Source organism: Maylandia zebra, linkage group LG9 (genome assembly GCF_041146795.1).
Source record: "Maylandia zebra isolate NMK-2024a linkage group LG9, Mzebra_GT3a, whole genome shotgun sequence".
In the NCBI taxonomy this organism is placed as follows: domain Eukaryota; kingdom Metazoa; phylum Chordata; class Actinopteri; order Cichliformes; family Cichlidae; genus Maylandia; species Maylandia zebra.
This window is the reverse complement of record NC_135175.1, coordinates 34,051,449-34,073,672: the sequence shown is the minus strand read 5'-3', so window position 1 is coordinate 34,073,672 and position 22,224 is coordinate 34,051,449. Positions and strand designations below refer to the sequence as shown.

Below are 22,224 nucleotides of genomic sequence, written 5' to 3'. Positions count from 1 at the left end.
AAAGGAACAGTTTCAGCCATCGCTTTCCAGTTCTCAATCAATCTACCCCCAGTTCAAAAATATGTATAGGAAAATTTCCCCAATATAATATTATTTATAAATACACCCGTCTAGCGATTAATTGCATAAGTAATGGAAGCATGACCTCACAGCAGAAGCATATTCCATAATGTGTTGTACAGTATTATATGCATATTATATGTAACGTGGTGTTTTCCAGTTATTGTATTTACCAACATCAAGAAGTGAAAAGCAAAGAAAGACCACACAATGGTGCGTGTTTAAACAAGGAGAGTTTACTGGTCAAAATTATTTATTACACAAATAAACCACATTTTTAACCCCAAAAATACACGTTCAAAGCAACACAACAGCGGCCCAATATCAGACAAAACTCCACTCTGTAGAGTGAGTGGGCAATCATAATGAAGCAGTTGGTTTTATTTTGTGGATTCAAGCTGCTCTTCATATTTTTGGCCACCAGATGTCACCAGAGAGGACTATGTTGAAAAGCTTCGAGTAATGAACCGTTTTTCAAAACAAGCTTCAGAAAGCTTCATTTGGCCATCACTAGGCGGGACTATTCATTTCCGGAGTTTTTGAAGAACTGGAAAAGATTACAAACGTGTATGTCTTTACCTGAGTAGCGTCGATAGAGTCACTAGGACTTTTTAAATTTATTTATTTAATTATCTGAATCGAATAAGGAAATGCCAGATTGGATTTAAAATGGGACCTTCAACAGCAGGTACGGAAACAAGAGAAATTGTATCAAAGTCTTGAAGGAAGGGTCTAACTGGGGTTTGTTTACACGGATTACATGTAGACCTAATTATTTCAAACTTCGACCTTGATTAATCCTAACATTAAGATCTGGAGTGAGAAACGGAAAACAAGGAAGTGTAAAGCAGATGTCTGTACTATGAAGTACCATTAACGGCTTGTCGAGCTGAACGTCAGAGTTCCCGGCTAGGAAATACGGTCGTTATGTTTAGAGTTTCGGTTTAAAATCGGTTCGCTGTGGTCTGTAGTTTCTGCTTCTAAAGGCTGACTTTGGTCCAAGATGGCTCGATCCGGTGCGTGTTGCTTGCCGTTTGCCTCTGTAAATTGCGTTATTGTTTGTTTTGTTTCTTACAATTTGTGCCACCAAAATCAACTCACTCTGGTGTATGAACGCCCAAAACGTTTGGATCTTCAATATTTTGCCACTAATCAGAAAGACTTTCCTGCTTACTACGTGGTGCGCTCCTGCCCCTAAGCATAGACGCCGGGGTAAATGTGCCTGTCAGCTGGTGAAGCTTAAAGCTTCAGCGCCTGCTGCAGTTGATTATGGTCGGTTCCATCGCATCCCTAGGCGTCTTCTAAAAAAAAAAAATATCTCATGCAACCCGCTTGGCAGGGGCGGATCTAGAGAAATTTTCTTAGGGTGGCATGAGGGTGGCAAAGAAATCAAATGGGGTGCCCCCCCCCCCCCCCCAAACACATATGCAGGTGGTTACATATGGTTAAAATGTTTCAAACGCAGTAAGTATGCACGTTTTTCATATAAATATAGTCTGTAACTTAATTATTGTCTGTAGCCCACATAATTACACACTTTAGTTACATAAAACATGTGCGTTTTGATATTATGTACTGTACAGCCTGTATAATAAATACATATGTAGCCCAATAAGTATAAAATCCAGAAAGCTACACAACATGGGACGCTTCATTTACAAACACAAGTCTAACTTAAGTTTCACAGTTTTTGTTAGAAAACAGTCACATTGTTACAGCTTAAATTACACAAAATTACAGAAATCTGCACTGTCATGAACAAAAATTTAAAACTAATTTTTCATGATTTGTTGGATTAACCCTCTGAGATTTGAAGTACAACCGGCCATGTTTGACTCCTTTTCAGTTTACATTTGTGTTTCACCCTCAAATTGTTTCATTTTATTTTTTTTCCTCTTGCCTTGTTTGGTATCTTTTCAGCTCAACTGAATTTAGTTGTTTTTTTCACTGACATACTGCATTAGTATTACTGATCTGAAATCACACAAAGAACTTAAAATCCTAGTAGTATTTTTTTTACTGTAAAAAAACCACACAGACACGTTGAGTAAATTTTTATAACTTGAAATGCAAATATAAATTGTACATTTTGTAAACATATACAACTATTTATCTAAAAATGCAGCCAATACACCTGCTGTTTTTTTTTTTTTCCATTTTGTACAACCATTTAAAAGTATTACTAAAACTAAAATGAGAGAACAATCAGGTGTCTCAATAAGATGCTCCACAAATGATGTGTGGCATTAAAAAAAAAAGTTTGTCCACCAAAAGACAGAAGAGCACAGGGACAAACCTGCAGGCCTGACAACAGGAGGTGTATCACTCCGCTGGTTTTCTACTTAGTGACAGTGTTTACGTTGCAAATGTGCCTTTGTGACATTCATTAGTGCCCTCACTGACACACAAAACAAAACGACTACACAACAGAACAACTACACAAGACAGCACAACACACTAAGTAAACACTCCACACTAAACGTCACAAATCTCCCACATCTAAAAACCCTCTCTCTCTCTCTCTCTCTCTCTCTCTCTCTCTCTCTCTCTCTCTCACTCTGTCTCGCTGCCGTTGCTCCCAAAACTCTCCCTCTTCCTAAACAACCAAATCCTACGTGTTGCCTTTTTTTAAAAAATTGGTCGACATGGTACGTTTTTCCCCCGATAGGAAAGCTTTTTTCCCTTTCTTTACTGTTTTTGCGCTGTCCTTAGAAAATGCTTAAAACTCACACACACACAAAAACGTGACGACAGTATTTAGAACAAAGCGTGGCTGATATATATTATCATAACTCTGGATTTACTGACCTGTAATTAAAATTAAAAAACTTTGAAGTCCGAACTTTCAATATGGGCTGAAATAGAGACTCAGCGTGGCTGCAGCTTGTTGCTGTGTCAGCTTACATCAGTCATGTGATTTGGAGGTGCAGCGTGTCCGTGGACCACAGAGGGTTAATAACACTCACCTTGCTTCCATTTCCAGAGTGTAACAACCAACCACCTGTGTGAAATCTGAAATTCCCATGGTGTTATTCAAAATGTGCTCTGGCACAATCATAAGCATCGCTGGCTACTGAAAACAAGAAAAAAGCCGGTCCTGCTGTGGGCTGAACCATTTGTTACTGGTGCAGGGGGGGAACACGATCCAATATATTCAGTTTTAGCATTTATATTCACTGTTGACTGTAACTACGCTCAAACTGTTAATGCTATCTTATTTTAATAAACAACACTGTCATATGCAAAACTGGGGTGGCACTTGGGGTGGCAAGGGATCATTTTAGGGTGGCACTTGCCACCCCATGCCACCCTTCTAGATCCGCCCCTGCCGCTTGGGTCATTTATCAAACATGATGTCACAAATCTGGGAGTCATTATGGACTCGGACTTTAAATTGAATAAACATGTTAGTTCTGTGTCAAAAAAAAAGCTTTTTCCAGTGAAGGCAAATGACAAAACTGACGCCAGTTTTGTCAAGACATGACATGCAGAAAGTAATACATGCCTTTATTTCAACTCGCTTTGACTATGGTAATGTAGACTACTTTATGTTGGAGTCAGTCAAGGATCTCTTGCACATCTTCAGCTTGTTCAAAATGCTGCTGCCCGCCTCTTGACTGGTACCCACAGGCACAAACATGCCTGTCCGCTCTTCATTGGCTTCCTGTTTATGATAGAATTAATTTCAAAGTCCTAACGCTGGTTTATAAATGCCATGAATGGGCTTTCTCCACCATACCTTTCAGAGGTACTTCAGCCTTGTATTCCTTCGCAGGCCCTAGGTCAGCTGTTGGGCTGCTTTTGGTTGTTCTGAAAACTAGGCTGAAACTCAGGAGAATGGTTTTTCAATTATGGCTCCCAAACTTTGGAATATGCCGCTATTAGACAGGCGTCTTCGCTTCCTGTTTTTAAGTCACTTTTGAGAACACACATTTTTTCAATAGTTTTTAGACTGGTGTGAGTTGATATATTTATGTGTGTATTATGTGTTTTTGTGAGTGTCAGTGGTTTTGTCTTGTGTTTTACCCCTTTGTTTCTGTACAGCACTTTGGGCAAATGTACCATTTTTAAATGTGCTATATAGGGGTGGGTTTTTATAATCGATTTATGCACTTTCACCTGCAGTGTGAACGTAGCCTAAGTCTCATCAGTAAATCCAGCAGCTTTAGCTACAAGAAAAGGCCCTGCGCTGTTGGTAAATCTGACCCTAATGTTTCTTATTGTGTGGATGCTTTAAGCATCCACACTATTGAGTTCCTCTTGGGACTTCCGTACACTTTTTGGCACTTAACTACTTCCACAATTTTCAGCCGATTTTCACCGTTCAAATTTTAAAATATTCTGCTATTTCTGCTAATTCCTGCTATGTCTTTTGGTATTTTTCACTATTATACTTTTTAAAATATTAAGCTTAATTTGTCCCATTGAAATGAATGGGAAACTTCTGCAATTCTGCTAAAATTTGCTTGTTTCTGAAACTTAACTACTTCCTCATATTTTCACGTAGAACAACCATTCAAACTTTAAAATGTTCTCAAATTATTGGGCTATTCAGGTATGATTCAGCTTTTTCAAATCTTTTACCGTTTTACTTTTATGCCTCTTAAAGTTTTCAGTTGCAAAATTGTGATTTTTCACAAAATACATGCGTTGTTATGGTTGCTATGCACTTGGCTTCCAGTGTGCCACTGAAGGTTTTGCAGTCTTCTCTTCATGTCCGAACAACTTCTTGCTACTTGCTCAATTTTCACTCAACTTCCACAAATTATACATCAAAACGTAGGTATTTTTGCTGGGTTTCCGAAAATGTCACTATCATTGTTGTGGGATTTATAGAATTTTGGCAAATCTCAGACCAACACAAAGTCGCAAAACTCTCCATAGAAAGTCAATGGAGAGCTTGTTCAAAATCACCACTTGATTTCTGTAATGAGAGGCATATTCGAATCGTCATATCTCCTTAACGAAGCAAAGTTAAGACATAAGGCTTGTCCCAGTATATCTTCAGACACTCCTGACGCTCACAATTCAAGAATTATTTTCTCACCTATTACCGTTCTGAAATGAGTTAGACTTGTTTGAGGGTAGGAAATTTGTCCTTCGCTCAGATTTCTTCAGATTTCAAACTCTGGAAATGAACCACTTTTTTCTCTCGTCATATCTTTTTAATGGATTTCCACAGAGACCTGAAAATTTCCATGATTGTTCACCAAAGCCTGCTGTCTCTTACAGTGAAAGAATGATATTGATACTCCAAATAGATTTAGAGTTAGAAAGTGTTGTTTGAGGGCAAGTCAAGGCAGTTTTTGCTTTGCTCTACTCAGTTATGGTGCATTAGAAGTCAATTATCTTTAATAATTCATATTTTAATGATAAATTGTCAACACTTTAAGATTCCCCCATCTCTTCTGAACAAAACGGTGTAAGAATGACCGTTCTAGCCCCTACAGTTAGGAAATTATGGTCATTTGTTTGAGGGGAGTTGTCATTATGAGAAATAGACTGCAAAAATCCTGTGTCTCTCTGTGCTACGTGCACCTGTTTTGGCGGGAAAAAGTGCACAGGCTCTCTGATTGGTGGATTCAAATTCAGCAGCTCCAAGGCTGCTTGACTGAGCTAGAAACTTACTTCTCTCTCCGTGTGTGTGTGTGCTGATTTTTTTCATTTAACAAGTATATTTGAGGGACCCTCAGCATGTTCAGCATTTTTTCAGCTGTCCATTTTGCTTTTCCGATTTTTCTGTTTAACTTATTACTATTGTGCTAAATCATACTATTTCTGCTTTTAATAGGATTTGTGCCAAATATAGTATTTCTGCTTTTTATAGGATTTGTGCTTAATATACTATTTCTGCTTTTTATAGGATTTGTGCTTAATATAGTATTTCTGCTAAATGTAGTGTTTATGCTTAATCATACTATTTCTATATATTTCTGCCAGGCAGCCAATCCTCTGTGAGGACTCAGACATTCAAATATACAGATCAGGGCCTGCACGGCCTCCCAGCCAGCCAATCATATCTGAGGTTTTCCGTTTCCTCTCTCGTCATATCTCAGCGACGGATGTACATAGAGCAATGAAAATCGCAGTTAAAGTACACCAAAGTCCGCTGATTCACCCAGTACAAGAATTATGCTTCTAGTCCACCTAGTTTTTGAGTTACACAACGTTTTGTAACTCCAAAAAACGGCGTTTTTCGCCTCTCACCGCGATCTAATTCTGACTCCTCATCACCCTGTTTTTCAAAACGGCTGCTCTCTTTCCCAGTGGCGCAGTTGGTAATGACACGGGTCTGCAAGCCAAAGATCGTGGGTTCGATTCCACCTTGGTCAACATGTTTTTTTCCCTACAAATTAATACACTGTCACAGACCAGTAATTCATATTCATCATTTATTACAATTCTGCAAACTTTTATGATTTTACCAGCTTTTCTAATATGGACCTCACATTCTTGTTAACACTCCATGGCACAAATACTCTTCCCTTTAGGCTATTTCTCCCATTTTAAAGTATTACTCCTCCATAATTGTAATTCTGTTAAATCAAAGTACTTTTACTACATCTTAGTACTTCTGCTCAATCATAGTATTTCTGCTAAATCATAGTATTTCTGCTACTTTTTGGTACTTGTGCTAAATACAGTATTTCTGCTAAATCATACTATTTCTACTATATTATATTTTTCTTTCTAAATATAGCATTTCTGCTATATAATTGTATTTCTGCCAAGTATTATGTTTCCTCTAAGATATTGCAGTTCTGCTAAGTTATTCCATTTTAGCAAAGTTCTTTTGCTTCTGAAAAGCTTTTACAATTTCTGCAACTTTTCAGCTTTTTCAGCTGGTTTTTGCATGCAGCTTCAGCTTTAAGCATCCACACTGCATTTTCGCAGGAAATGCAAATTTTTCTAGTTTAAAATAGAGCTTTGTACTGAAGAGATTTTTTTTTTTTTTTTTTTTTTCCCCACAGGACTGTTCTCATTTAAACAACCTTAAACAGTAGGGGTGGAACACTTTCTGGTGACTTAAGATGCACATTTTGTGGTCCACCTTTGACATAATGGAACACCGCAAGATCCACTGTGACACATTGTTCAGGAGACTAAAGCAAGGTTGTTTAGTTTCTCAGCGCCTCACTCCTTTTTTTTTTCCTTTTTTAAAATTCTTTATGAATCATCCTAAACACCTTTCCTTGACAAAAGTGTTGGGTTTTTTTGTTTGTTTTTATTGTCAGACAGGCTGTAAAGAAACTATGTGCTGACACTGCTAAAGATTGAGACTTGTCTTTAACCTAACTTCACTACAAATGACACTGAAACCTCAGGCTATAGCTTCTTTTCATACAGATGTTTTGCTAGAGCTTTGAAGGTTTTTCTGACTGTTACGTCCCCACGAAGAAGTGTGAGTGTGGGGACCGGTAACAAATGGGTCCAGAACGGAGTGAAAGGAAAACAGACAGGTGTTTAGTAAATAAAGCAGTTTTTATTATAGATAATCTTAACATAAACAGCCGGCAACACTGTTTTACCAATAACACTAGAAAAAGGTCGCAACAACAAAGAACACAACCAAACAAAAAACTCCACACCACGAGGAGGAACTTCCGGGGGCCCACAAGCCCACCCTGTCACTAACAGCAGGAAGTTCCACTGCTGCTGCTGCTGTTGAGGTCCACAAGCCCACACTACTCACATGAAGCAGCTACTCTCCCCACTGCTCCTACAGCTTGACACCACAGGCAGGACCTCTTTTAACACCTAAAACACAATAAAGAAAGACCAGAGAAATCCTCATCCAGTTCATCCCCAGCTTATGTGACCTCAGAGGTGATTGCTGACTGGGCCCAGGTGGTAAATGAGGCCAATGAACAGCAGCTGTGTCCTGGGGAGAGAGAAGAGCGAGAGGGAGAGACAGAGGGGTGGAGCAAGAGAGGAGGCGGAGAGAGACCACCACACCCACACAACAGTAGTTTCAGGAGGCCCTGCTAGAGCCCTAACACTGACTTTTATGGTGTTTCTCACAAATATAAGCCAAAATGCACCTTAAAATACAAAAACAAAAGGAAAATTTAACAGTAAAACTGTTCCTCTTCTTACATAAACAGGTCAGGAAATCTGCATTTAAAACTGATTACTGACCGGTGCTGTGGAAATACAAGAACCAGCTAAACTTCTTGCAGTTTAAGCAGGACGGCACATGCCATTCAGACTCTCAGCTGTAACTGTCACATTGTTGCAGTATTGTGTCAGATTGATATTGATGTTTATTTCTTTTAGGATTACAGTTAATCAAACATTTACCATTGTAACATTAAAATAAACACAAAGGAACTGTGTTTGAAACCATGAAGCACTGATTATTTTATAAGGGTTTTAATTGTTTGTTTGTGTTTTTTATTCTGTTTTTCAGCAGGGGAAAACTACAAGAGCGAAAAAAAGGTCATGAGGGAATAATTCAAAACATCTGACAGGAAGCAGTGAAAACCAAGACGAGACAAAACGCAGTGTTACTGGAGAAATGGATATGCTATTTAACACAACATCAAGGAGCGAAAGTAGTGGGAGTGAAAGCACTGAAGAAAAAGAAGAGACAGATGTTAGTATACATCCTTCAGAGATCCAGATTATCTCTGGACGTTATAGAGAGTTAAAATTGCCACAAGGCAGATATTACAGAATTGGTGAGACTTCCAATGCCTTGATGCATGACAGCGAGCAGTATAACCTGTACAATCCAGCACAGAATAGAATATCAAGAGCTGAACTACCTACTTTGTCAGAGACAGATGGTCCACAAAAGTATGTAATGAAGGAAAAGAGAAGAAATAAGACAAACAAAACAGGTCTGTTGGAAGATTTATTCCTTTATGGTAAAAACAAGCAAAGTGAAAAAGAAAAGGCCGAACGCTTACCTTCAGAACCAATGTTTAATCAAGATTACAATCTAAAAAAAAAAGAACAAAAAGAATCAGAAATGACAAACTTTTCTTGGAAGTATCCAGTGGTCCGCTCCACTACGACTTCAACAGCAAGCACTGACGCAATGGAACAAGAAAAGTTTGATCATCATGTAAAACAATCTATTATAGGAGGAATGTTTGGACCAAAGAGTTCTTGGTTAATTCCTCGTGTTAAACACAAGCAAACACAGACAGAAATAACAGGAAGCTTCCTTTCTAGCACTCCAGGTGATGGGCTGAAATTTAATCAGCTCCAAAATCCAAAATCAAGCCACTCTAAATATCCTCCTCCCTGCTCCTTTTCTGTGACTTCTTTTGTTGACGAATCAGCAGCAGATAGCAGCACTGCAAGTCCTGAGAGTGAAGAAATCATGACACACAGTATTATGAAGTTAGAAGCCATGCCAGATGATTATGAACTTCGAGGAACATCTGGATCTAGTGGGCTGTCCAGCAGATCCTGCCTCTTGCCTTGTTCTCACAGCATGGTCTCACTGAGCAAAATACCCCGTGCAAAGAATAACTTTACACAAGTAAACAGCTCACCTGATATGCTGTTAAATGAGTTTACACCAGTTATCACTGATGATTTTGATGATGAAAACTACACGTTCCAGTGCTCCTGTCCAGGCCTGTACCAGTGCAGTGTGACCGGCCTGGTGTTTTTAATGAAGGCAGAAGGAGACGTGGTTTACAGGACTGTCCCTTGGAACAGGAGGCTGCTGGCCCAACACCACAGGAAGCCTGCAGGACCCCTGTTTGACATCAAATGTCAGCAGCAGTCTGTGTGTCAGCTTTGTCTCCCACACTGTGAGCTCATCTCCACAGGTGGAGGTCAGTTCTTGCAGGTCGCTCATGTGAAGGATGAGAGCATCGAGTTTATCACCCCTCAGCGGATAACGGAAAGTCACGTTGTTATAAACATCACAGGGTTTTCTGGTTATGGTAATGTGAAGGATGAAGACTCTCCTCCCGACCCAGTCCAAGCTTTGGTTCTGCTCTTCCTCAAACCCCCAGTTGATCCTGATCCCAGATCCATCCTCAATGTTTTGTTGTTGCCAAGGAACATCGTGATCCGTGATGTACAGCGCACCAGGAGGAAACTAAATGGAGATGAGAGGTACATAGATACACCTCCTCACTGCAAACTGCATCCAAAGCAGGTTTACACTCTGTCCACTGTTCCTGAAGATGACTCAGTTCTAGTTCAGCCAATAGAGGCCGAATTTGATGAAGAGTACCACGACAGCTACTTCACGACATTCCAGGTGATTTTAAGAATAGTCTTCAGAGATATTAGCCTGAGTCTGAAAGAGAAGAGCAGCTCCACCTGTGTTTGGGAAAGAGATCTATGTATTTTCTCCCCTACAGTGGGAACTATAAATCTTCCTCCTTCTGAGAGGCTTTTAAACACACAAAGCTGCTTCATTGAAGGGATATCAGAACCTAATCTCAACAGCCTGATCGACAAACTGCTGGAGAAAAAGGTGATAACTGATGCAGAGAGGGAGGCAGCAGACGCGATGGAAAACAGAGGGAAAAAGGCTCGTTTTGTTATCAACACTGTGAGGAGTAAAGGTGATGCTGCCAGTTCAGATTTGATAAACATTCTCCGTGAGCTTGACAAAACCCTCTTTGAGCACCTCAGGTTAAACTGAACAGATTTTTTTGTAACATTTGTGGGGAGAAAGTGAAGCAATTACCTGCATGTGTGTAAATGGTAAATGGTCTGTATTTGTATAGCGCTTTACTAGTCCCTAAGGACCCCAAAGCACTTCACACTACATTCAGTCATTCACCCATTCACACACACATTCACACACTGGTGATGGCAGCTACATTGTAGCCACAGCCACCCTGGGGCGCACTGACAGAGGCGAGGCTGCCGGACACTGGCGCCACCGGGCCCTCTGACCACCACCAGTAGGCAACGGGTGAAGTGTCTTGCCCAAGGACACAACGACCGAGACTGTCGGAGCCGGGGCTCGAACCGGCAACCTTCCGATTACAAGACCATATGTGTAGGGTCAGCATATGGTGGCAAATATTTTAAGAGGTAAAAACAAAAAACAGTTTGTTGGTCTGAAAATTATTTGATAACACACTTTAAAAACTACACAACCAGTCAAAATTTGGACACACATTCTCATTTAATGGTTTTTCTTTAGTTTTACTACTTGTACATTGTAGATGCATACTGAAGACATCAAATATATTAAGCAAAATATATGGAGTCATGTAGCAAAGAAAAGAAAAAATTATCTGAATATGTCTTACACTATAGATTCCTCAAAGTAGCCCTTTGCTTTGTTGACAGCGCTGTAAACCCTTGGACTTCTCTCAGAGAGCTTCATGATGTAGTCACCTAAAATGGTTTTCACATCACAGGTGTGCCTGTCAGGGTTCATTGGTGAAATTTTTTGCCTTCTTTATGGGGTTGGGACCATCAGTTGTGTTGTTTTTTTGTTTTAAAATTGCCTGATGCTTTTGTACGCTTCCTTGTGTTATTTTACCTTACAGTAACACGATATAACTAACAATGGCATGACCAATATTTTAGGCTTCACACAGTAAAACTGGTCATTTCAGTGACTTTTTGCTTTGAAACTTTGCACTTTGTCACAGACGTTAGACTTCTTCTGTTAAGTTGTTGTGACTGTGTGGAATGAACCAAATCTGACAAGTGAATATAATTCTTTGAAAAAATTTGCATTAAATTAAACTTGATTTGATTCAAACAAGTTCTATAAAATTAAAAATGTTTATAAATTGTGTTTTACTGCAGATCTCACATGTTATTTATGGCAGGAAGTTTCTGATTAAAAATCCACAAACGCACCTTTTGTAAAGACAGCTGAATACTGACATGATGGCAGTGTCATCATGTCAGTATTTAAACTCAACATCAGTCTGAGTTTAAATAAAGCGAATCTGTTTCAACAAATCTGACAAAAAGAAGCAACTAAACACATTTACCTTTAAATTCCTGCTTTGTTTTGAAACTATATTGCAATATTGTGAATTGGGTTTTAGTTTGCTCTTTAGGCTACTTTTTAGTATTGTTTATTTAGTCTCACTTTTATTTTTAGATTTTCAGTTTCTAGCTTGCTTTATTAAATATAATAACTTGTATCCATGGTTATTTAACTTGTTTACAGTAAAGTGAAATGTTTTTTTTATTTAATTTAAGATGTATTTACTGTACCTTAAATTACATTAATTTACTTTGAAGATTTTTTTTTTAATATTTCGGCGACTCTCCCAACATTGATGGCATAGACTGGGCATGGCCTCCCATCCAAGGCCCTGAGAAATCACTTGAATCACTATGGGTTACCCTATGTACCCACGTAATTGGTTTTTGGTCCCGTATGGTGATGAATTGTTAAGTAACAATTTTTGTATGTTAAAAAAGCATTTTTTTTCTTTTTGTATATAAATAAATGTTGATGTTGTGTGATGGGATTGTGTGCTTCAGTTTTATTTATAATGTGCCAAATAACTACAATTGATGGCTCAAGGCAATGCCATCCAGAGTAAGGATCTTGTTAGTCACAGTGTTACTAAGAATTTTACATCCAGTACAATGTCCTCAGTTTTATCTGAATTTAGAAGCACATAATAATGAGCATTAAAAGTTTGTGAACATGTATGATATGCCTTCTGAAGCATGGATAATAGAAATAGAAATGGTCCCAGCATGAAACCCTGTAGAGCATCATCATTAACCTCAGTTGAAGTCAAATTATTATGATTGGGAAACAGACTTCGGATGCAGTATTTCTCTTCATGTAGGTGTAATTCCCATCAGGCAAGCATCACAAAGATCTCCCAACTGCTGTGATAGTTCTACGTGGTTTGGGGAAAATGAATAAAATCTCTTTAAAACAGAATATAAATAACGTTTGTTTTATATTACTGTATATCTCTATATATTGTGTATTACTTAACAGACATATTTTTTCTTTGTTTCATATTCTCTAGGTCACATGGCCGCAAACGTTAATACGTAAGATGTCTTATGGTACTACTTCATTCAACAATCTAATTTATCCTTTGTTTAGTAAACAACCTGAAAAAACAACAAAGAAAAGTATCAACACACCCTTTAAAGCCAGGAGTTCCTTTCTAAATTAGGAAATGGATAATGTTTAAATAAAGTGTTTGGTCTACTTTAAAAAAAATCGAATCTGGAATAAAATAAACTCACATACAGTGCGGGCATATGAGTTTAATATCAAAGTAAGGAAAAGGATCAGTGATGATTCAGTGTAAACAGGAGAAGTGGTTTCAACACCGCTAGCTGTCCAGTGGATTGAAGATGCAAACCCGCTGAGATCTGTGTTATGCTCAGACTCGAGTTCATCATTGGCCAGTTTACAAGACAGTCACTCAGACTGCAGACCTGACATCCTGATAGAGATCCAGCAAACGTTAAGGCAGACGCATTTGTTTGAGAGGATTTGATTGATTTTCACATTTCAGTCAAGACTCCAACCAGTTGGTGGCGGTAAAGCACTATTTTGCTGTTTGCAAACCGTCAATAAATAATATCAAGAAGAAGAAGAAAAAGAAGACGCACCTGAAAAAAAGGTGGGCGGGACTATTCATTAGCGGAGTTTTTGAATAACTGGAAAAGATTACAAACGTGTACATCTTCACCTGAGTAACATCGACAGAGTAACTCGCACTTTTTTAATTTATTTATTTAATTATTCGAGTCGAAGGAGGAAATGCGAGATTGGATTTACCATGGGAGCTCCAGCAGCAGGTAAGGAAACACGAGAGCATCTCTAGCAAATTTATCTATAAACGTTACACTTTTAAAATGTATCAAAGTTTTGAAGGAAGGGTCTCGATGGGGTTTGTTTACACGGATTACCTGTAGACCTGATTATTTGAAACATAGGCCTTGATTAATATGAGCAGATCTGGTGTGACAGACAGAAAGCGAGGAAATGTAACCTCCTAAGACCCGAACTCTTCTATGGCATGCATTTTTTATTTCCCTTTGATATTCGGGCATATTGGGACCCGATAAATGTAAAAACAAAGAATTAGCAGTTTATTTGTTTATTTTTTTTACCTAATTTTTGTTTCTAAGAAAAACGAGAGCCACACATGAGGATATTCGTTTAAAATTTCGATAGAACAGTAGTAGTATAACGTCCCCGTAAGTCATTCAGTTTCGGTTTAAAATCGTCTGATTCTTTTATTTACAGCATGTTTCATGCGCAGTAGTCTTTAGTTTCTGCTTCTTGTTCAGTTGTTGCCTTGCATGCCCTGTGCAGGCTCTTGGTAAATGCATTGAGGAAATCAATGACTGGTTGTGCCACAATTTTCTCCAGCTAAACAAAAACAAAACTGAGGTAATAGTCTTTGGTGCCAAAGAAAAACGATTACAGGTCACCAGAGAACTTCAATCTATACATCTAAAAACCACAAACCAGGCGAGAAATTTGGGTGTAGTGATGGATGCAGACCTAAACTTAGAAAAACGCATTAAGACAATAACAAAGTCAGCTTACTATCACCTCAAGAATATATCAAGGATAAAAGATCTGATGTCTCAACAGGACCTGGAAAAACTAGTCCATGCATTCATCTTTAGTAGGCTTGATTACTGTAACAGCATCTTTACAGGTCGACCTAAAAAATCAGTCAGACAACTACAGCTCATTCAGAACTCTGCTGCTCGAGTCCTCACTAAGACCAAAAAAGTGGACCACATCAGTCCAGCTCTGAGGTCCTTACACTGGCTGCCTGTCCGTCAGAGGATAGACTTTAAAGTTCTGATGCTGGTCTATAAAGCTCTGAATGGTTTAGGACCAAAATACATCAGTGACCTCCTGACCCAGTATGAACCATCCAGATCCCTCAGGTCATCTGGATCTGGTCTTTTATCAGTTCCCAGAGTCAGAACCAGACACGGAGAAGCTGCATTCAGCTTTTATGCTCCTTATATCTGGAACAAACTCCCAGAAAGCCTCAGATCAGCTGAAACACTCAGTTTATTTAAATCCAGGTTGAAGACTCACCTGTTCTCAGCTGTTCATGATTTTATCGACTGTTATTTTTTTAATCAATTTTAAATCGTGCTTTTTTTTAAAATTGTTTTTGTTTTTTAATGTCTCTGTAAAACACTTTGAATCACCTTGTTGTTGAATTGTGCTATATAAATAAACTTGCCTTGCCTTGCATGAATAACATAAATATAAGATAAGATAAGATAACCTTTATTAGTCCCACATGTGGGAAATTTGTTTTGTCACAGCAGGAAGTGGACAGTGCAAAAGTTATATAGCAAAAATTAGAATACAATAAGAATAAAACACTGTACACAACTGTACAGAATAGAATAAAATACTATATACAGTAGAATAAATAGAATAAAATATACAATAGGGTAAAAATAGAATACAAATGCTTAATACAACTGAGTAAAAATACAAGGAGTTCTAATAACTTATCAAAGTGTGTTTAATATTCTGTATAATCAATTTGTATTATTATTGCCTTCAAATGACTTCAGCTGGGATAAGTGATGGATGGAGCGAGTTTTACTGCGGTCCGGGATTTTCCAAACAGGAGGCTGGAAAGGAATTGCACTGGAGCACAGCAGGTAAATATAAGAAATAAAATGCATTTCATTGGCTATGGGACATATTTGTTAGACAAAACATGCACCTACAAATGACATGATGTTACTTTATTCAACAATATATATTTTATGCTAAATTAAAAAAAAAGCCTGAAACTAATATAGAAATACAAAAAGCAAATCAAAGTAAAACTGTTCCTCATTCACATAAACGGGTCATCCCCAGAGAAAATCTGCATAAAAACGGACATCTGACTTGTGCCATGGAAATGCAAGAACCAGCTAAAGCTACATGTTTTTCTTTGCAAGCCATGTATGCATTTTTCAGAGTTTAAACAGAATTAAGATGGCACATGCCATTTACATTTTCACCTGTAACTTTCGAGTATTTGTAGTATTTTCTATGGGCTGTGTTATATTTATATTGTCTATACCAGTGGTCCCCAACCCCTGTGCCTTGGACCGGTACCGGTCCGTGAGTCGCTTGGTACCAGGCCGCGAGAGTTGAGGCTCAGGTGTGAAATGTATGGTTTTCAGGGTTTTTATCGGTTTTCAGCGTTATTTTGTTATTGTCTTTATCGTTAACTCTGTTTTCCTGGGTCTTTTCACGTGTGTTATGAATAAATCTTTTTTTTCGGTACTAGTACTAGTTTTATTTTGTTGTATTTATCCACGACACCTTAAAGGTCGGTCCGTGAAAATACTGTCGGGCACAAACCGGTCCGTGGCGCAAAAAAGGTTGGGGACCGCTGGTCAATACCACAGGTGTCGAACTCCAGGCCTCGAGGGGCAGTGTCCTGCGGGTTTTAGATATGTCCTTGCACAGCTGATTTAAATGGCTAAATTACCTCCTTGACATGTCTTGAAGTTCTCCAGAGGCCTGGTAATGACCTAATCATTTGATTCAAGTGTGCTGACTGGTGTTATCTAAAACCTGCAGGACACCGCCCCTCGAGGTCTGGAGTTCGACACCCCTGGTCTATACTGTTGATTGAAAGTTTTGGGTTTTTTTTTTTGTTTTTTGTTTTTTTAAGGTTACACAGTTAATAAATCATTTACCATTGTCGCATTAAAATAAACACTGTGAGGCACTGTGTTTATAAGAGTTTTAATTAGTTAATGAATTTTATTCTGTGTTTTCCACCAGGGGAAAACTCCAACAGCCAAAGTCGCTGTAAAATGTTTTGAATAGTTCATAACATTTTCAGTGGTCATTGAAAACAAAGGCAAGCTCAATTTCCCTTGATGGAGGAATTTGGATATACCGCTTAACAAAAAAAATCAAGAAGTGAAACTTCGAGTGGAAGCGAAAGCACAGGAGAAAAAGAAGACTCCGAAGTTAGATCGTAACCTAATGATCCAGAATAAACCCGTGTCTCAGCCTCTAAACGAGTGTTTTAGAAGTTCATCCCTAAATTCTCAGTAAGCTTGTTTTTCAACTCTTGTATATCATTGGATGTTCATACCTGGGTGCATAACAGCCACTAGAACAAGATGTACAGTCCAACACGGAATAGAACAGCAAGAGCTGAACTAACTTCAGTTCAGGCAGCACAAGATGCCCTTCGACCAGCACAAGATGCTGTTCGGTTCCTTCGACCAACACAAGATGCTGTTCAGCCCCTTCGACCAACACAAGATGCCGTACAGTTCTTTCGGCCAACACAAGATGCTGTTCAGCCCCTTCGACCAACACAAGATGCTGTTCAGCCCCTTCGACCAGCACAAGATGCCGTACAGTTCTTTCAGCCAACACAAGATGCTGTTCGGTTCCTTCGACCAACACAAGATGCCGTACAGTTCTTTCAGCCAACACAAGATGCTGTTCGGTTCCTTCGACCAACACAAGATGCCGTTTGGGCCCATCGACGAACACAAGATGCCGTTAGGGCTTTTCAGCCAAGACAAGATACCGTTCGGTTCCTTCGACCAACACAAGATGGCCTTCAGGTAAAACAAGACGCCCTTCGGGCAACACAAGATGCACTTCGGGCAACACAAGACGCCCTTCGGGCAACACAAGATACCTTTCGGGCAAAACGAGATGACCTTCGGGTCCTTCAGGCAACACAAGATAACCTTCGGCTCCTTCAGGTAACACAAGATGACCTTCGGGCAAAACAAGACGCCCTTCGGGTCCTTCAGGTAAAACAAGATGCCCTTCAGGCACAACAAGATGCCCTTCAGGCAAAACAAAATGCCATTCATGCAAAGCAAGATGCACTTCGGGCCCTCGAGGCAAAACAACATGCCTCTCAGGTCCTTCAGGCAAAACAAGAAGCCATTCGGGCAACACAAGAGGCCCTTCAGGCGAAACAAGATTCTCTTCGGGCAACACAAGAGGCCCTTCAGGCGAAACAAGATTCTCTTCAGGCAACACAAGATGCCCTTCAGGCGAAACAAGATTCTCTTCGGGCAACACAACATGCCCTTCAGGCAGCGCAAGATGCCCTTCGGGCAACAGAACATGCCCTTCAGGCGACACAAGATGCCCTTGGGTCAAGACCAGATATCCGTCAGCCTCTTCAGGCAACACGAGATGGTCTTAATGACACTTGTTCACCTTTTGTTGACGAATCAGCAGCAGGTAGCAGTTCTGACTATGAAGAAGTCATGAAACGCATTAATATGGAGTCGGAAACTGTGTTGGATGATGATTAAATAAACTTTAATGAAAATCTGCTCCACTCTCAGCTTATCCTCTCTTTCACTTCTCCAGTAATTTCAGTGGGCCCTGGAGGACATCCTGCCTCTTGCCTTGTTCTCACAGGATGGTCCTCACTGAGCAAAATACCCTGTGCAAACAACGTCGCACAAGTAAACAGCTCACCTGATATGTTGTTAAAGGTCTTCACACCTGTTATTAATGATGATTTTTAATGATGAAACCTGCCTGTACCAGTGCAGTGTGACCGGCCTGGTGTTTTTAATGAAGGCAGAAGGAGACGTGCTTTACAGGACTGTCCCTTGGAACAGGAGGCTGCTGGCCCAACACCACAAGAAGCCTGCAGGACCCCTGTTTGACATCAAATGTCAGCAGCAGTCTGTGTGTCAGCTTTGTCTCCCACACTGTGAGCTCATCTCCACAGGTGGAGGTCAGTTCTTGCAGGTCGCTCATGTGAATGACGAAGGCATCGAGTTTATTAATCCTCACCTCAGGATGAAGACTCTCCTCCTGACCCAGTCCAAGCTTTGGTTCTGCTCTTCTACAAACCCCCAGTTGATCCTGATCCCAGATCCATCCTCAGTGTGTTGTTGCTTCCAAGGAACATCGTGATCCGTGATGTACAGCGCACCAGGAGGAAACTAAATGGAGATGAGAGGTACATAGATACATCTCCTCACTGCAAACTGCATCCAAGGCAGGTTTACACTCTGTCCACTGTTCCTGAGGATGATCTGATTAAAGTTCAACCAAAAGAAGCTGATTTTGATGATGAGTACCACGACAGCTACTTCACGACATTCCAGGTGATTTTAAGAATCCTCACAGATGTTGACCTCAGTCTGAAAGATGAGAGCAGCTCCACCTGTGTTTGGGAAAGAAAATTGTGTCTTTTCTCCCCTACAGTGGGAACTTTGAGTCGTCCTCCTTCTGAGAGGCTGTTAAACACACGAAGCTGCTTCATTGAAGGGATATCAGGACCTGTTCTCAACAGCCTGATCGACAAACTGCTGGAGAAAAAGGTGATAACTGATGCAGAGAGGGAGGCAGCAGATGCGAAGCAAGACAAAAGGGAAAAGGCTCGTTTTGTTATTGACACTGTGAGGAGTGAGTTCACTTTCTCCATGAGAATGATCACATCCTCTGTCAGCACCTCAGGTTAAACTGAATGGATATTTTATGGATCATAATGTGTTTCTTTAATGATGCCAAAGTCATTTTTATCTTTCTTTGACAACTGAAGTGAGTGAAGAAAGACATTTTTTTTTTATTCTGAAACCATATAATTTAAACTTTTCATCAAATATTGCAGCTGCATTTATTTTTATTCTGCACTTTTGCACTTTGTCACAGACGTTAGAGTTCTTCTGTTCAGTTGTTGTGACTGTGTGAACCAAATCTGACAGGTGAAGATAATTCTTTAAAAAAAAAAAAAAGTTGCATTAAAATCAATTTTGATTTGTTTCAAAGAAGTTCTATAAAATTAAAAATGTTTATAAATTGTTTTTTACTGCAGATCTCACATGTTATTTATGGCAGGAAGCACACATTTCTCTGTAGGTTTCTGATTTAAAAATCCACATACGCACTTTTTGTAAAGACAGCTGAATGATGACAGTGATTTCAACATCCTAGTCTGAGTTTAAATAAAGGGAAACAAACATTAAAGTGTCTTTAGTGTGTGTTTGAATCTGTTTCAACAAATCTGACAGAAACTAAACAGCTAAACACATTTACCTTTAAATTCCTGCTTTGTTTTGAAATTATGCAATAATGTGAGTTAGATTTTAGTCTGCTCTTTAGGGTGTTTTTCAGCATTATTTATTCTCACTTTTATTTTCAGTTTCTATTTTGCTTTATTAACTATAATAACTTGTCCCCATGGTTATTTAACTTGTTTAAAGTAAAGTGAAACAATTTTTAGCTTTAAGACGGCCTTTAACGAGGTATCAAATTAATTAAATTTACTTGAAAGTGTGTTACAAGATAATTTCCTTTAAACTGTTTGTACCTTCATCAGCCAGCAGGGGGAGGCATTTGCTTAATAAGAGTGCTCTTAAACTCACTGCAGGTGAAACCTGATGAAGCCACGGTTTGATATCCTGCACAAAGGAAACCAAAAGCAGGACAATCACAGAATCTGTGCTCACATCTTTAGACAGCTAAATTTCACCCTAAGTTAGTGTCTGTATGTGTGAAATATAATACTACATTATTCTACAGCTGCACTCTGGTGTCCACATTAATGCTGTATTGTGAGTAAACCAAACTAACATTTGATCTCAGTATTTACAGGCTGGCATCAAATGCAGAAGGAAAGGTTTAAAAATAAGCTTCTGATTGTTTCCAGGTGAGCAGTTTGTATTGTTTTAGCTCATTTTATTGAGACATGATAAGGTAAGCAATATTTAACATGAAACTTCGACAGTAACCTAAAGTGCAAGCACTCTCTGTCAGTATATCATTTGACTGGTTAGCCCACTATAGAATGGCTTATATTACATAAATCTGAATAAGTTAAATCCAGGATGTCTGAGAATGTAACAGACTGATTCAGTTTCATCTCCACAAGGACAGACAGCCTACAGGACGTCTTTCGAAACACTCAGTTTGATGCATCACACTGTTTATTCAACTTGCGCTCACAACACTCAACATTCGCTTTAATAATCATCAGATTGTTGTACTGGCAGACCGGGGTGGTGGTCCTCATTTTTAAGAAGGGAGTTGAAGGGTGTGTTCCTACCATAGGGGAAATCAGACTCCTCAGCCTCCCTGGGAAAGTCAGGGTGCTGGAAAGGAGAGTCCGTCCCTTAGTCGAACCTCGGATACAGGAGAGGGTGGCTGTAGCTCAGGTGGCAGAGCAGGTCAGCCACTAATCAGAAGGTCGGTGGTTCGATCCCAGGCTGCCTCCTGGCTGCATGCCAAATATCCTTGGGCAAGATACTAACCCCATGTTGGCCTACTGGTGGTGGTCAGAGGGCCCGGTGGCGCCTGTGTCCGGCAGCCTCGCCTCTGTCAGTGCGCCCCAGGGTGGCTGTGGCTACAATGTAGCTGCCATCACCAGTGTGTGAATGACTGAATGTAGTGTAAAGCACTTTGGGGTCCTTAGGGACTGAGTAAAGCGCTGTACAAATGCAGGCCATTTACCATTTAACAATGGGAGTTTTTCCCAACCAGTCTGGTTGTCTTAATTCTCAAGATGATAAAGAGCTGGTCCAGTGTTCCACGACCAGGACGAAAGCCGCATTGTTCCCCCTGTGTTGTGTGGACTTGGAGAAGGCATATGACTGTGTCCTGTGGGAGGTGCTGCTGGAGTATGGGGTGTCTAGCCCATTGCTAAGGGCCATTTACAACCTTTGCAAGAGTTTGGTCCACATAGCCGGCAGTAAGTCGGACTCGTTCCTGGTAGGTGATGGACTCCGCCAGGGCTGCCCTTTGTCACTGATTCTGGTCATAGTTTTTATGGACAGAATTTCTAGGCATAGCCAAGTGGCGGAGGGCTTTCACTTGGGTGGTCTCAGGATCTCATCTCTGTTTTTGCAGATAATGTGGTTCTGTTGGCTTCATTGGGTGATGGCCTCCAGCTTTCCTTGGAACGGTTCGCAGCCGAGTTCAAAGCGGTGGGAATGAGAATCGGCACCTCCAAATCTGGGGCCATGGTCCTCAGCCAGAAAAGGGTGGATTGCCCGCTCCAGGTTGGGGATGAGTTCCTGCCCCAAGTGGAGGAGTTCAAGTATCTCAGGGTCTTGTTCATCAGTGACGGAAGAAGGGAGCGGGCGATCGACAGACAGATTGGTGCAGCGGCCACAGTGATGCGAACGCTGCACTGGTCCGTGGTGGTGAAAAGAGAGCTGAGTGTAAAAGCGAAACTCTCAATTTACCGGTTGATCTACGTCCCTACCCACACCTATGGCCACGAGCTGTGGGTAGTGACC

The 22,224-nt window shown here is 40.0% G+C and overlaps 2 protein-coding genes across 4 annotated transcripts; both read left to right on the top strand.

The window, feature by feature from the left end:
* Positions 1-522: 522 nt before the first annotated feature.
* LOC143420404 (uncharacterized) lies at positions 523-11,834 on the top strand. The gene is made up of 2 exons (XM_076888507.1): positions 523-748; positions 8,471-11,834. The coding sequence occupies exon 2, from the start codon at positions 8,579-8,581 to the stop codon at positions 10,676-10,678; it is 2,100 nt and encodes a 699-aa protein (XP_076744622.1). The 5' UTR covers positions 523-748; positions 8,471-8,578; the 3' UTR covers positions 10,679-11,834.
* A 1,763-nt stretch (positions 11,835-13,597) lies between these two features.
* LOC143420403 (uncharacterized) lies at positions 13,598-19,954 on the top strand. Of its 3 annotated transcripts, XR_013100212.1 has the most exons (4): positions 13,598-13,791; positions 15,553-15,642; positions 16,769-19,092; positions 19,193-19,954. XR_013100212.1 is itself a non-coding variant. In XM_076888506.1 (3 exons), the coding sequence occupies exon 3, from the start codon at positions 17,180-17,182 to the stop codon at positions 17,573-17,575; it is 396 nt and encodes a 131-aa protein (XP_076744621.1). In that variant the 5' UTR covers positions 13,598-13,791; positions 15,553-15,642; positions 16,769-17,179; the 3' UTR covers positions 17,576-19,954. The 3 variants fall into 3 exon arrangements, 2 of the variants coding, with proteins under 2 accessions (XP_076744621.1, XP_076744620.1); XM_076888506.1 differs by having other exon boundaries at positions 16,769-19,954; XM_076888505.1 differs by lacking the exon at positions 15,553-15,642 and having other exon boundaries at positions 16,769-19,954.
* The last annotated feature ends 2,270 nt before the right edge of the window (positions 19,955-22,224 follow it).